Source organism: Homalodisca vitripennis, chromosome 2 (genome assembly GCF_021130785.1).
Source record: "Homalodisca vitripennis isolate AUS2020 chromosome 2, UT_GWSS_2.1, whole genome shotgun sequence".
Lineage (NCBI taxonomy): Eukaryota > Metazoa > Arthropoda > Insecta > Hemiptera > Cicadellidae > Homalodisca > Homalodisca vitripennis.
Genome location: NC_060208.1, coordinates 63,501,112 through 63,515,000, shown reverse-complemented (window position 1 = coordinate 63,515,000; position 13,889 = coordinate 63,501,112). Strand labels below are relative to the sequence as shown.

At 34.0% G+C, this 13,889-nt stretch overlaps 1 protein-coding gene across 3 annotated transcripts in view; it reads right to left on the bottom strand.

Moving 5' to 3' along the window:
* The window catches only part of LOC124354064 (facilitated trehalose transporter Tret1-like), a 28,335-nt gene extending 17,391 nt beyond the window's left edge, over positions 1–10,944 (bottom strand). For 2 of the 3 annotated variants that reach the window (XM_046804241.1, XM_046804242.1), the window contains exon 1: positions 10,470–10,594. In XM_046804241.1, coding sequence (XP_046660197.1) covers positions 10,470–10,512 — 43 coding nt within the window. In that variant the 5' untranslated portion in view covers positions 10,513–10,594. Of the gene's footprint in view, positions 1–5,291; positions 7,355–10,469 lie in introns of those variants that run through there. The other variant, XM_046804240.1, reaches the window with a different exon arrangement.
* Between the last annotated feature and the right edge of the window lie 2,945 nt (positions 10,945–13,889).

The window sequence follows — 13,889 nt, the reverse complement described above, 5'->3', positions numbered from 1 at the left end:
AAAAGGGTACTCCGGATCGCGAATGCTTCTTTTCGCAGGGGGTTGGAAAATCCTCATGGACACCCAGACGCCCGTACTCCTGGATGTGCCAGTCTCTTATCGACTAAACAACCACCCTTTTCTTTCTTCTTCTAAGCTGGAACCACTTCAAGTATTACTTCAGCCTAGAAGTGTCTAGCCTCTGTAAGCTTACTTAGACACATGCTTGGCGAACAGTTTAAGAACCGGCCTTCCACTTGGTGGCTGGGGCCATTCCAATCGACCTACGCGATTTTGAAAGGAAGAGGGTGTACGAGGTAAAACGATGTGGGTAACTCGCACCGAGGCTCGAGAAACCACTCCATGAGGGAATGACAGGAACGATGGCTGCTAGAGAGCAGAGGATGTTAGGCGGCCAGGCTAAATAGAGACCTGAGAGAATGGATGGAGTGAAAACACGGGAAAGAACATTTCTATCTGATTCAGTTCGTCACCGGCCATGGTAACTTTCGAGCTTGGCCTGTATAAGTATGAATGCTCGGAGTGTCCATATGGGGATGCGGAGCACGACGACGCCAATTCACATTCTTCTTCTGTAGACGGTAGGAAAACGAAAGGAAGACTCGAAGATTGTCACAGGCCAACACTCACAGGTCACAGGTTGTTTGGGAAATAGTCTCTGACGGACAGACTTGGAATACAGTCTCTTGTTATGTAGAGAGGGGGTGGTGAAAACCAAGAAAAGGTAATACAGCCCGGCGTTGCCCAACCGATGATGGCCTGATATTGTAAGAGCCCTAGGTTAGCTTAGCGGGTGCGAGTCCCACTCACCTAATGTAATACATTGAGCGTGCCTTAGTATTTTCCAAAAAAGTAAATTCTCCACATTGGATTAGGTACTAAACAGTCGTTTCTAATATATTTCTGAGTTTGGAGTAAGAGGTATTCAAAATAAAACTAGTAAGTCATATTGTGTTGTCAAACTATAGACATGAACCTAAGGCATACTGTAGTCTCATTATCTTCAAACACAATATCTTTGCCTCCGTAACATCCGTTTTCTTGGTTTTCCGATACAGCCCTTCATGATGAAACGAATTCTTTTTGTGCACTTTTTTGCTGAGAAAGCCTCTCCCGCATCACACTGGTTGGGAAATTCGGCTTGTGTCCACTCGTTCACTCACACATCCATACAAAAATGGAAACCATTAAATTGGATTTTGGATGTTCGTAGTTATAAAAAAACCTGTTTGTACACTAGGGAGACATGTGTTGCTATTCTCCTAGCTAGTAACCATAACTATCACGAATTCAAACTCATTATTATTACCGCAGATACCATGTTGAAATGGTTCACATTCATTGAGGAAGAGAAAACCTTAAATACTGGTCGAGCAGGTTACCTAATTTACAGTACAGTAATAGAAAGTTCGTTTTTATCTCTGGGGCATTGTATACAGAGTTTTCCACGTAATCATAAACTAAAAAAAGTCTGTACCGGACAGTACCATGTTTGTTTGAAATTAGGATGCACAATTTACGAATACTACAGAACCCGGTCGGCTTTCCAAAGCGCTAACGGTACGTTTACGATGTAGCGTGTGTTTACAGCCGAGGTGGTAAACCAGAGATTCGCTCGCCTCTATACACAATCAAACCAATCCCAGCCTACTCTGCCAACCTGTCATGTTGGATGAAACAACGTGTTAAGTCGAATAGTGTATGGAGCTTGATTTGATAATGCTTGTTTAGAATAAAATATATGATATATTCGCTAGTTTGCGTTCAATTTTTTCGCCGCATAGGAGAACCAGTATCTTCAATATCATCAAATTGTACAGTCCAGAAATATAAACATGTAGATAGTTTAATTTTACCACTTTGTTACTTACACGTATTAATAGCTTTCTTTTGTTAAGATACAAGGTGATTCAAGGAGATATGTAGAAACTGTGGGAGCTCATTCTACATGTAAAAATAATGAAAACAGGTTATATAAACTATATAACCGGCTAGCGAAAGATTTCACTCGGATTTTACCTCACGATTAAAAATTTCATTTAATCCAAAATTTGTTCACTTTCTGTGTACTTTATATGCACAGTTTTGTTCAGAATAAAAGTTTCTACAAGTTTTATTAGAAATTTTGATCTTTTTTCTTTGGTGAAATCACAAAGTTATTGTTGCACAATTATGAAAATGTACTTTTTTTCACTCCATGTTTTGCATTTGACGCTGGTTTTCCCAAAACTATACTTAACTTACATTTCTGGGTTTTATATTATTCAATTTATCCGGTCAAAATTCATAAGAAAATATTAATTCGCTCCTTAATCTATCTTACCAGAATTTCAGTAAGACCTCGTTTTACATGGGGAGCTGAAATCCGGGCGAACTCTTTCGCTAGCTGTAATCTCGCTAACAAACCATGTATTTCTGGTAGGTACGCCACGTTTGTATAAACTTTTTTTATTATTTTTACATGTAGAATGAGCTTCCACAGTTTCTGCATGTCTTCGTGAATCACCCTGTATTTTTACAAGCTTTATTTTCAAAACGGAGGCGACATACAATAAAAATAGTCACATTTATTATATTTTAGCGAGAAAAATCCAACGTACCAAGTTTAAGAAAGTCGTTGATATACAAGAGAGATATTGGCCTTTTAAAGTACGAGTACTAAACAATATACATAATCATTATGTGATAGCACATCATTAGTTTGTTAGCCATAACAATTAGCTGTTTTAATTTTATTAGTTCTAATTAGCTGACTGTAACTACATTGTTGAACTTCGGTCATAATACCATTACCTATTGCAGCATGTAGATTTCTTTAGATTAAAACATAAGAAAATACAAATGTTTGTAATCTACATAAATAACAAGTTGTTTTTGACAGTAGTTTTATTTTACATTTATTGAGTTTCGTTCATTATTAAAAGAATATATTTGATACATAAGCTTTGATAAAAATAATTAAGTTTTGTTTTTATCGATTCTATCAAAATGGTAGCTTTGCTAGAAGATTTGTTCTCGTTACATGTAAAATTTGGATTTAACAATAAAAACTATATTAGATACAGTCAAAACAAATACTAGGTAAATAACATAAATGTAAACCTTCAATTTTAATGGATTACAAATCGGTATGTTGGTGCTTTAATCTACCATGAAGATATTATAGGCTGACTACAAAATTACATATATTTAACGATCATACAAATGATGTATTGTAGGGTAAGCTTTGCCTCAAAAATATATTACCATAGAAAGTGCTGCAATACAGATATTTTTTCCCTCCCCAGTTTGTACGTTTCCGACCCCTGATTGTGTAGGAATTCTGTACGTTTAATAGGGGTGTAGGAGGTGTTCTGTCGATCACGAGGTACCAGGAAGAGCCTGTATATTAGTTTTTACATGGTCCATAAAAATTGCATCGGAGTAATCCAAGATTACTTCAAATCTCAAGAATAATTAATCAATTTCATCAGGGAACAGACCCTTAAGACCTGAATAAGCTCTTATCACTTATTAACGTTTTATCTTAAACTTATCTCAATGTTATAATAATAGAGTGTTTTGTAATATTGAAGAAGAACATAATTGACTATAATATATATGTGATATCAAAGCAGCGATATCGCCCAGATGTTTGTTTGTTTACAATTTAGCCGTACAATTGATGAACATTAATAAGCAATTAATTTGTCTTGCAACGCAGAACTGAATTTTTCAAACATGCAATTTTAACTGACATTCAAGTTTTGTTAAACTGCGGAACAGAGATACAGAGATAACTTTACTAAATCCATTGCAATACTTCATTTTTACCACAGCTGTATTTTTTTGTTTCAACTGGAACAAATACGAACAGTCCAGATCGTGTCGAACCTAAAATATTCTTTTAAAATCTTCAACTCCAGTTTTCCCAATAACACCTTAAGTTAAGAGCACACTTAAAAAGAGTTTTTAAAAATTAAAATTTTCTTTTAAGATACCTCTAATTATTTTTTTTGTTATTATACGATTCGGGTTTTTTTTGGAACTTAACACATTTTTAAAGACGGTGATTGGGATTTAAGAGACCCACTGAGTTTGAGTAACATTTATAATTTCTTCCATGAATTATATTTTCTAGCTGTTGTCCGCGGCGTTCCTCATATTACCTAACAGTATAACAGAAACTGCAATTACTGTTTGTTGTTATCATACGATCTGGGTCTTTTTTTGGCAATAAATTGTCGAATGCGGTGATTGGGACTTCCATGAATTATATTTACTAGCCGTAGTCCTTAAATTAACCCACAGTATATCAGGGACGTTGTAGTTAACAATTTAGTAATCGAAATTATCATTGATTCCAACGGTATGTTTTGGAAGAAATACAGTTATTAGTAATGCTGTGTGGTGAAGTCGATCAGACCGTATTTTCGTCAAGTTTTAAAACAAAAATACAAATCATAGCCTACTAAATATAACCGGTTTCAGAGCAGCATAAAATTGTTTATATTGTAAGGTGATTTTAAAACCGTAAAACTGTTGCATGGTTCTAAATAGGTAAAAAATAGACATCATGATTTTTAGAAAATAACTTTACTTTGAGACGAAGTTGCACACATTACACTAAATTACAAATACAATAAATAAATAACAATAAGCTCTGTAACAATAGCCAGAAATACTCAGACAAATAATAATGTACTACAACTAAATATTAAAATAGTGGTCATCATATATACTATGAAATACCACTAGTAGTTACAAAAGTTATTGCTTCTGTTTATTTGTACATTTAAACATCTAAAAAATAACAAAAATAGACTATATCAAATATAATATAATTCACATATTCAGTTTGTAATAAATTATATAATTAAATTAACTATATATACAGTTTTTATAAACGTATTGCATTAAATATGTTATAGGCATACTTTTCCTTTTCCAGGGAAATACCCAGTTTTAAAGTGGTATTTACGCGTAAATACCATTGTACATAGAAACATGCCTCTTTAAACTTAATGAACAAAATTACTTTCCAAAATAAAAGAACTACCTTGAATATTTTGTTCACCAAAATAATTACCGATCTTTCCTACTTTTATGACGGGGATCCTCAATCCATCTTTAAACCAAAACTGATGAGTCCGAGTATTGAATGTGTTTTACCGATTGCTCAGTTTTTATTGTTATTTATATAGTATTATATGGAGAGGATTTAGTTGGTTATTTAAATAAATAATTAAATGTTTTATTTTTTTGTCAGTGTAAAGCTTTGGTATAAAAATAATTTTTTAGATAAAGTTGGTTCTAATGTTTTTTGTAAAGTAAGCTTGGAATTTTACTACTTTTAACTCCAAAAAATTGCATACAAACACGCATATACATATTTGTTACATTATTATTCTCTATTTTCTATAATATATTTTCATACATCACATTGATAGAAGTTTGTCTATAAAAGATATTATCATTAAAAACACAGCAACGTTGTTGATTGTATAGGAATTTTTTAAGACACGTTGAGTGTCGTTTTGTATAATAATCTAATATATTACTATAAGTAATATAATATAATAATACTACAATTATATTATAATATATAATGTGCAAAGGTAGTTGTTGGTAATACGGACTAGACCATAACAACTATTAAAACCAAGTACAATTAGGTACGGAAATAATATTTGAGAGTACTGGTAAAATTTATGATAAACGATAAATAAATATTTATTCTAATTAAAAAGTAATATCAATTTTAGTAACATCAGAGATGTCTGTAAAATAAAAGTTAGTATTTCCTGTTTTATCGTAGTTTTAATGTTTTGATAAAACGTTAACCAAATCTTTATTAGGAAGGAATAACATCTCTGTATTATAATTTAATGTTTTGAGTAGTGAAACAAAAATAATATTAGTGGATTAGAATTTGAGTTATGTTAGTTCATTTAACTGGATATTTTACAACGAACAGAAAAGTATTGCTAATCTTCTGCAATAATCTCAATTTGTTCATTTGCAGCATTAAAATCATATTGTACGATAGCTATTGGACTATGTTTCGGTACCCCTAAGCTTTTTTGAATTTCCGAAAAGGTTTTACCCTTAGTTTCTGGCACAATGAAGTATATAACGACAGCTCCAAAAAAACTAAAGGCAGAGAAAATCCAAAAGTTCAAAAATACTCCATAGCTATCAGTAATCACTTGATATATCTTGAGACAGACAAAGCAGGAAATTGTATCCGTCATTGTGGTCAGTCCTGACCCAAATCCTTTGGTCGATGAAGGGAAGATCTCCCCTTTGAGTGTGTTGACAAGAGGGCCTAACCCTAGAGAGAAGATAAAACAGTAGGTCATGATCGATAGCATGAAGATCCAGTCGTACCCTGAGACATCTAGGGGAATTTTGGAGTCGAGGAAGCAGTAAAGACCAGCGGAAAATTCGGAAAGGCCACACCCCAAACAAGATATTAAGAGCAGAGGCCTTCTTCCTGCTCTGTCGACAAGACTTCCGGCAAGAATGGTAGTGACGAGAAGAAGTAATCCCATAATAATAGTGTAATGATCCGCGGTCAGGGCGGAGTGTGCCGTAGAGGCAAACATGTCGGAAGAATACGACAAAACAGCTGATATTCCACTCATAAACTTTGTCAAGACAACGATTTCTACAATAAGGAGGGCTCGAACATCAGATTTTGTAGCTATAAGATCCTTCCATGATCTGTTATCATTTTGTTCCTCATTTACTGTCTTCTTTATTAAGTTAAACTCTTCCCGCACATTCTTAGAACCGCGAAGCCATTCAAGCGAATTGACAGCACTTTCTTCATGGCCCTTCATGATAAGGAAGTAGGGTGACTCAGGTACCCAGACGAAGGTCACAAGAAAGACAACGGGCACGGTGAGAGTGACAAGGGTGAAAGTCGAGTATGAGAGAAATGGGCCCAAAATATATTCTAAGAGTATCCCCAAGTACCACATTCCTTCGAAGAAAGTGGTGAGCGCCCCACGGATATCTGGAGTGGAGATTTCAGCGAGATACACAGGAAGGGCAGTGTAAATGACGCCCATCGCGAGCCCTTGGATAATTCTAACGAAGTAGAGAACGTTAACGGATCTTGTAGTGAGGATCAGAACCCAACTAAAGATGTAGATCGGGGCAGTTCCGAGAAGAAAAAGCTTGCGGCCCCAGCGATCCACTAATATCCCTGTGGGAATTGAAGTGAAGAGGTTGCCGAACTCGATAAGGGCTACGACCCACGAACTCTCTTCGTGGGTCAATGGAAGGTCACCCCGCGGATCGTGGAAGTTCGAGAGCAGAGGAGTCACCCAACCGTATGAAGTTCCGGCCACCATCGCGGCCAGGGATCCTGCACATTGAAGACCAGTCAGTAGAGCGTCAAGCGAAAATATAATGTAGGTCTGTGAGATGATATTCTAGAATCGAGTTGGTCAAGGACAAAGAAAAAAGTAGTTGGGAACATGGAAAGGAGTTGAGATACCATCCGGAATTTAATGGTGAAGAACCCTTAGTTTTGATTGTATACCTATATTGAAAATAATCTAAAGCGTAGGAAAACGACAAACCTAAGGTATTTCTAATTTATCTTTTATCAGAATAATATAAATTAACAATTTTAAAATAGGGAATAAAATGCACAATTGTTTTCATAGTAGTTTTAGGAAACGCATGACTGCACTGACTGTATACATGTATTTATAATGAAAAATAAACTGCTTAAATAAGAATATTGATCAGGAATAGTAATCTAAAGTAAAATATTTTCAAGATAGTGGTTTTGTGCGCACAAATAAAAAATCTCGAAAGTGCTTTAATACTTTGGAATTTCGAGTAAATTAAAAATTTAAGAAATTGAATTCTAATATGATCTGTGATAAGAGGTAAAACGGTTTTTGTACAAGGAGAATTATAAGATTCTGATTTATTATTTAATAACTGAACTTGATTATTTACGCCCTTATATTTTACTGTCGAAGAATGATGGGATTTGTCTCATTTTAAAGGTATGATTAGTGCAAATCTTCGCTTTCTAGTTCTTCTTGTTAAATGTATATTTTTTCAAATAAAAAATCATATATCAATAAATAAATAATAATTGTTTATTAATATAGTATATTTATTAATATATAAAATATTTATTAGTATTAATATGGGGTGAAACAAATAAAAGCTCCTGATATTTTCTAACAACTAATGACAACATTGAACAATAAAAGAAGTTTGGATGTGTATTAAACATATAATCTATAAATGAGACAACTTCCAGAAATTCTATTGCTAAAATAAGGGCGTACAAAGTTTTAACATTTTTATTATGAGGCACAAATGAAGATGGACTATTTAATTTTAAAATGTAATATGTGCTCCAATTTGTAAAATAGTGAAATAACGAAATTAATGATCTATGCTAATAATGGCAGCCAACATTCTCAAGATAAATATCCAACAGCCAAATATCGGCAGACCATACAAAGCCATTTATTAACCATTTATGTATTTCTTATTGAGTTCCTAATGTAAAATGGAACTACATTCACTAACTTTCTTTAAATAGATGCTCTAAGTGGAGCGAGATCAGCCTTTTGCGATACGACAGCCATTTACGACAATGCTCTATGGTCGAGCTGGAAACATCAATGTGAAAACTTTTAATTCACTAACTTCTGAATTTCCCAATTCAGTAGATTCATTCATACTACTACTCCTATCCAGTTTTCTCCCACCTCTTTTGAAATATTGTACAGCTTATTACTTGTTTAATCAACAGACAAGTTCAAAATAAAAAAGTTTTCGTAAGTCCATCCATAAAAGTAGAAATATTTTCAGCACATTTTTACGTCTTATTAATGTGGAAATTGTCACTATCTGTTTCATTTGAAATAGCCCATAGTCCATTATTTTGAAGATATCCAATATTGTTCAAAACATGAGTACAGACACAAGGGTTCTGCAGTGAAATTGGAGGTTTTCCGTATAACGGGTTCAGGCTGTAATCGTAAACGTTACGGTGCACGATCCTATAGTTGAAAAATCTGACCTTGACGGGAATGTACTCTTCGCAGTCAAAAGTTTACCAACACACCGATTAGCTTGGCGTCATTCCAAAGCATCGCATCTGAGGATGAGCTTCATCTATGTTTCTTTTTTTTTTTTGGATCCCATGGAATTGTTCCATATTCGTTACCCGCATGGGGGTTGCTACTATGATTATTGGATCATGTTTAGACAGTTCTTGGGTTGCTTGTCCATGTACGTAATCTTTCATGATCCTTGTTACCAGGTTGTTCTTGTCCACATCAACCGACATATGTAGACTCTCGGCAGTGTCAACACTGACAGTTTTTATTTAATCCTTAAGGACTATACCTCAATATACCTGTTTAGTTATGGTAATTAATACGATTGGTTAGAGTTTAAAGTCTGTAGATACCTGCAGTGTCACATAACGCTTTTTTTCTCGATTCATGTATTTAACAGCGCAATGTAAATATAATACGGCACAAATATTCACAACAGTGGTCTCAAGGGTAATCACTGGAGTTAACCGGTATTTTGTTCAACAAGAACAATAGAAATACGAAATGTATATCAAAACTAGTTACTACTATACTATTAGCATAATAAAATACAGTTATGCTGTAAAATAAACAATTCCAATAAAAACCCCATTATATGTGGTTACATAGCAATGGCAAAAATGCGCTTTCTGAGTCATCTTTACTAAAACCCAACACATCCGAATATGTTAGGTCTCAACGTTATGATTTAAAATGATTTTACGTTTAATAGGTACTTTATACGTGTCGACTATAAGTTACGTTTGTAAAATGTACACATTTTGAAACGCTGTTAAAACAAAATGCAGTTTTATGCTGTGATTTTAAATCAGTAAAAATATGTTTATATTCCAGCAATACAAATAAAAAATATAAATAACAATACCTGATGTAATTTAGTAAATTACGAAGTCACTGTTGCTCAAGTATCTTGAACAGATTGTAAGTTAGGATTTGTAAGTAAATTAAAACTACGGATAGACAGACATTACATTGAGAAACATAGAATATAAAACAAATTTTAAGTTCAAAGTGTGCACTGTACAATGATGTAAACTAATTTACAATTGGTGTAATAGGCTACTTTGTAACTTTCACATTGAGGGAGAAATATTTTCAAAACAATGGAAAGTCATTATTTTTTATGATAATTATATTTAATATTACAAAAAATATAATTTAATAAATAAAAATATAAAGCAGTAGTTATCAACAACTATCAAATAAGTTTCATGAATCTTCCTAGATTGGAAGTTATTTAGTTGAGATGCATACGAGTAAATGACGATATTTACCCACTCACAAATTATCAACTTGGATTGGATTTACTTAAGATAAGAAAAGCTGCTTAAGATTAAAAATAAAACATTATTAAATTAAATAACAAGTAATATATTGAATAAATACCTATGAAAGCTGCAAGGTATTGTCTGAACACTCCTTTATTCATCGTTGACAGTTGTAGTGGATTAGTAGTTGACACTGGTCAAGCCGCCTCCAACCCTCCTTCACAAACACATGCGGCAAAATCAGCTGGTAGACGGTCTACCTGCTAGCCAGTGTTACCAACTTAAATTTACAAAGATATAAAAATTCCCGGTTTTTAAGTAATCAACGTAAATCATTTTTCACTAACTTTAAGCAAAAGGATTTCACAATAAAGTTTTAATTTTAGTTTGTACATTGTAATAAACAAATTTAATATTGAGTGAAAGTGACAAATTCTTTGAAAGAAACTATCGGATTCTCGTGCGTAGACTATGTTTACGATCTCCTTCGTGGAGAACTTGGACCACTTTGGTTCATCGACCGTTGTACCAACCTAAAAGTTTTGGAAATAAATATCTCTCTCACTCCATGTTATTATTTTGCTAAGACGACTGAGGCAACATTTCTGGAGGGCAAAGGGGAATTAAACGAAATATTTCAAAATCGACTTTGAATAACGAGAAAGTAAAAATTATTTGAAATATTAATTCGGTTTAGGACCTGGAGCTACAAGTCCCTAAAACATATTTAAGAAGGTTCAGGATATCCAATAGGTTTTTAATTTTTTTTAAATTGGGTTGAAGTAATAAACATTATAATGATTCCAATAAACCAGAATCCATTTCCAATATGTTTTTTCCAATAAAAATACTCTAAATATTACAATATTTTTTTACTGATTACTTGTGTCACACTGAGGCGGATTACTCGCTATGGTGATCGTTTCATGTATAATCATGTCGACTGAGGTCACCATATTGGATATAAAATAACATAGCATTATATTTCGTCTTCATATAAGACACATAGGTATTTTATCAAAAGTTATTTTTAGGGGTTTTGTAGATTTATCCAAATGTAAGAATACAGATGCACAACTGTTTCAACATTATATTAGCATTCCAATTACTAAACTGTTTTTAATGTAGAGATAAAAAAGTAGGTACCTACTAAAATATTTTAACTGCGGCGTTTCTTACGCCCTGAAGCGTTTCCTCGCTGATGCCTAAGTTGAAATGAAATCTTGCAACGAAGTATTATGTGCTCAGTAAAGATAAAAACACACAAGATTAGCCGTAACTACAGTTCATAGCGCTATCCAGAGGCCAGGCCCATTGCTAACCATTGACGGATCTAAGCGCAAAATTAATGAATTCTGTTGACTAGTCCTAGTTGCCTGAGTCTACACTGTATTTGATTCTGCATCTACAATTTTGAAACAAGTTAAAGTATTTTAATCTCTATTAATCTCTAACAGTATTGTATCGGTTAGTTATTTTTAGGATTATGGTTCTATAAATGGGTTTGTACGTAGAATGTCAGAAAAGTCTAAAAGTGCCGAGATTAGTTCCTAACTAAGCCACCACGGAGCAGCACCAAAATGATGAACTTTCTTTTCTGTTTTCCCCTCAATTTTCAGCTGAGTTTAATTTTGAAGACTGATTTGTAAACTAGATCATCATAAAAGTTTATGTATGATAATTTAAAAAAATATTTTATTTATAATAACAAAATTACTGTACGGACTTCTATATCAATTTGAAAATAACAATTTGCATGTAGTCATTATATGGAAATTTTACTATAAATTTAGAAATGTTAAATTTTAAAATCTGTTGAATATTTCGTCCGAATACTTTGTTTCGTTATTTCCTGTACATTTCCCCCTTCAGTATGCGTTACCGCAGGCCCGCCGCGCCGTGCCTACTACTTGCACTCAGTCCTCAACTCTCGCTCTCTAAACCATTACTCAAATGCAATCGACTGCTAATACCTTCCATATCCATCTGTGTGCTCATATACGTGTTTGTGGTTCTATTAAATTAAGCCATTATTTGTCTCAAACTATTTGACGTTTGATAACCAAACAGAATGAGAATTCTAATGTGACGTAGGCTAATATTGAATTCAAAGCACCCAACTATTTGAATTAATGTTATAAATTAGTCAACAATGTGTTAGTAAAAACTGTGATAGTGTTATGACTGGCCCTCTATTGGACACACTACGGCATGTTATGTCTGAACTAAGCGTTGAAATCATGTGTCAAAACAGTTATCGTTTTAATTTTAATATTTGTTTTCTAGATATTCTACATACGGACAGGCAGACGTAAGAGAAAGTCGGGAAAGATCCCAATTGCCAACCAATAAACTTAAATATTACAAACAGTTAGGATCGATTACGTTAAACACTACCTACTAAAAATGGAAGCTAGACAAAGTCTAAATACGCTATTACTTTCCAATTTAACGATTAAATCTTAGGTTTATCAAACATTTGGTAAACGAACTGTAGTTCCACGTCGTAAACCCGTCAGGGCCATTTTTTTTTTACCTATGTACTCTTTAAGGCCGCCTCACACCGCACTGGGCGGAGGGTTGGATTCTCGGCACAGATCGATCACCTGCTTATTATTCGTCCAGTGAATGGATGTTTTGGAATCGCTTGCCGACCGATTTGTACAGGCATCCGCGTGTACGTTTTCAGCTCCACATGCGCGGTGTCTGTATTGGTCGTTGAACCGTGTCATCCGTGTTATTTGAACCTCAAAAAAATCAATTTTTGCTAACTAATTCCTTATTTTAAAGCTCCTTGTATGATTAACAACTCTTTTCGTGGCATATAGTAGCCTTGTTACTGGAAACAATGTTAAAAAAATTTTAATATTTTTAATGTTTCATTTTTTAGTACGTAGTGAAAAAGATGTAAGAAATAAAATACAAAACAAATTATAATAATAACGTTTCTTGTCTTTGTTGTAAAAGCCAAATATAAATTTTAAGCTTTTGTGTATGTATTAAAATATGTTTTTGCCGATATTAACTAAAAAATACGTTTGTGAGTTTGCTGGTTCTTAATAATTAAAAAAGCCTACCCCAAGCATAGAGCTAGCCGTCCTCTGCTTGTGATTGATTTCCTGTAATTCGTGCTTTTCCTCTTTATATCGGTTTCTATAAATGTCAAAACCTCTTCGAATATCGTTCCTTACTTAGTCTGCATTTCTCTTCGCCCCCCTCTAAATCTACTTTCAAATGGTGGCATTCACAAAAATCCCCTTTTTTATTCACGAGGTGCGCCCGATTTTTTCTTTACTAACTGAATACAGTAGAACTATATTTTCGTCATCACTGCTGGAACTGTCAGCAACAATCCCATGGTGCACTAAATTTCAATGTTTTCCCTGACGGAGGTCGCAAGTCAACTGAGAGACAAGATGTAAACAAATTCGTCCGTCCATTTGTGGTGTGAGGTAGTACCCCGTGGATGTCCAAGGCATAAAATCAGTTCAGTGTGAGGCGGTGAGGGACAGACACTTGACCAGCTGTTCGAGATCTA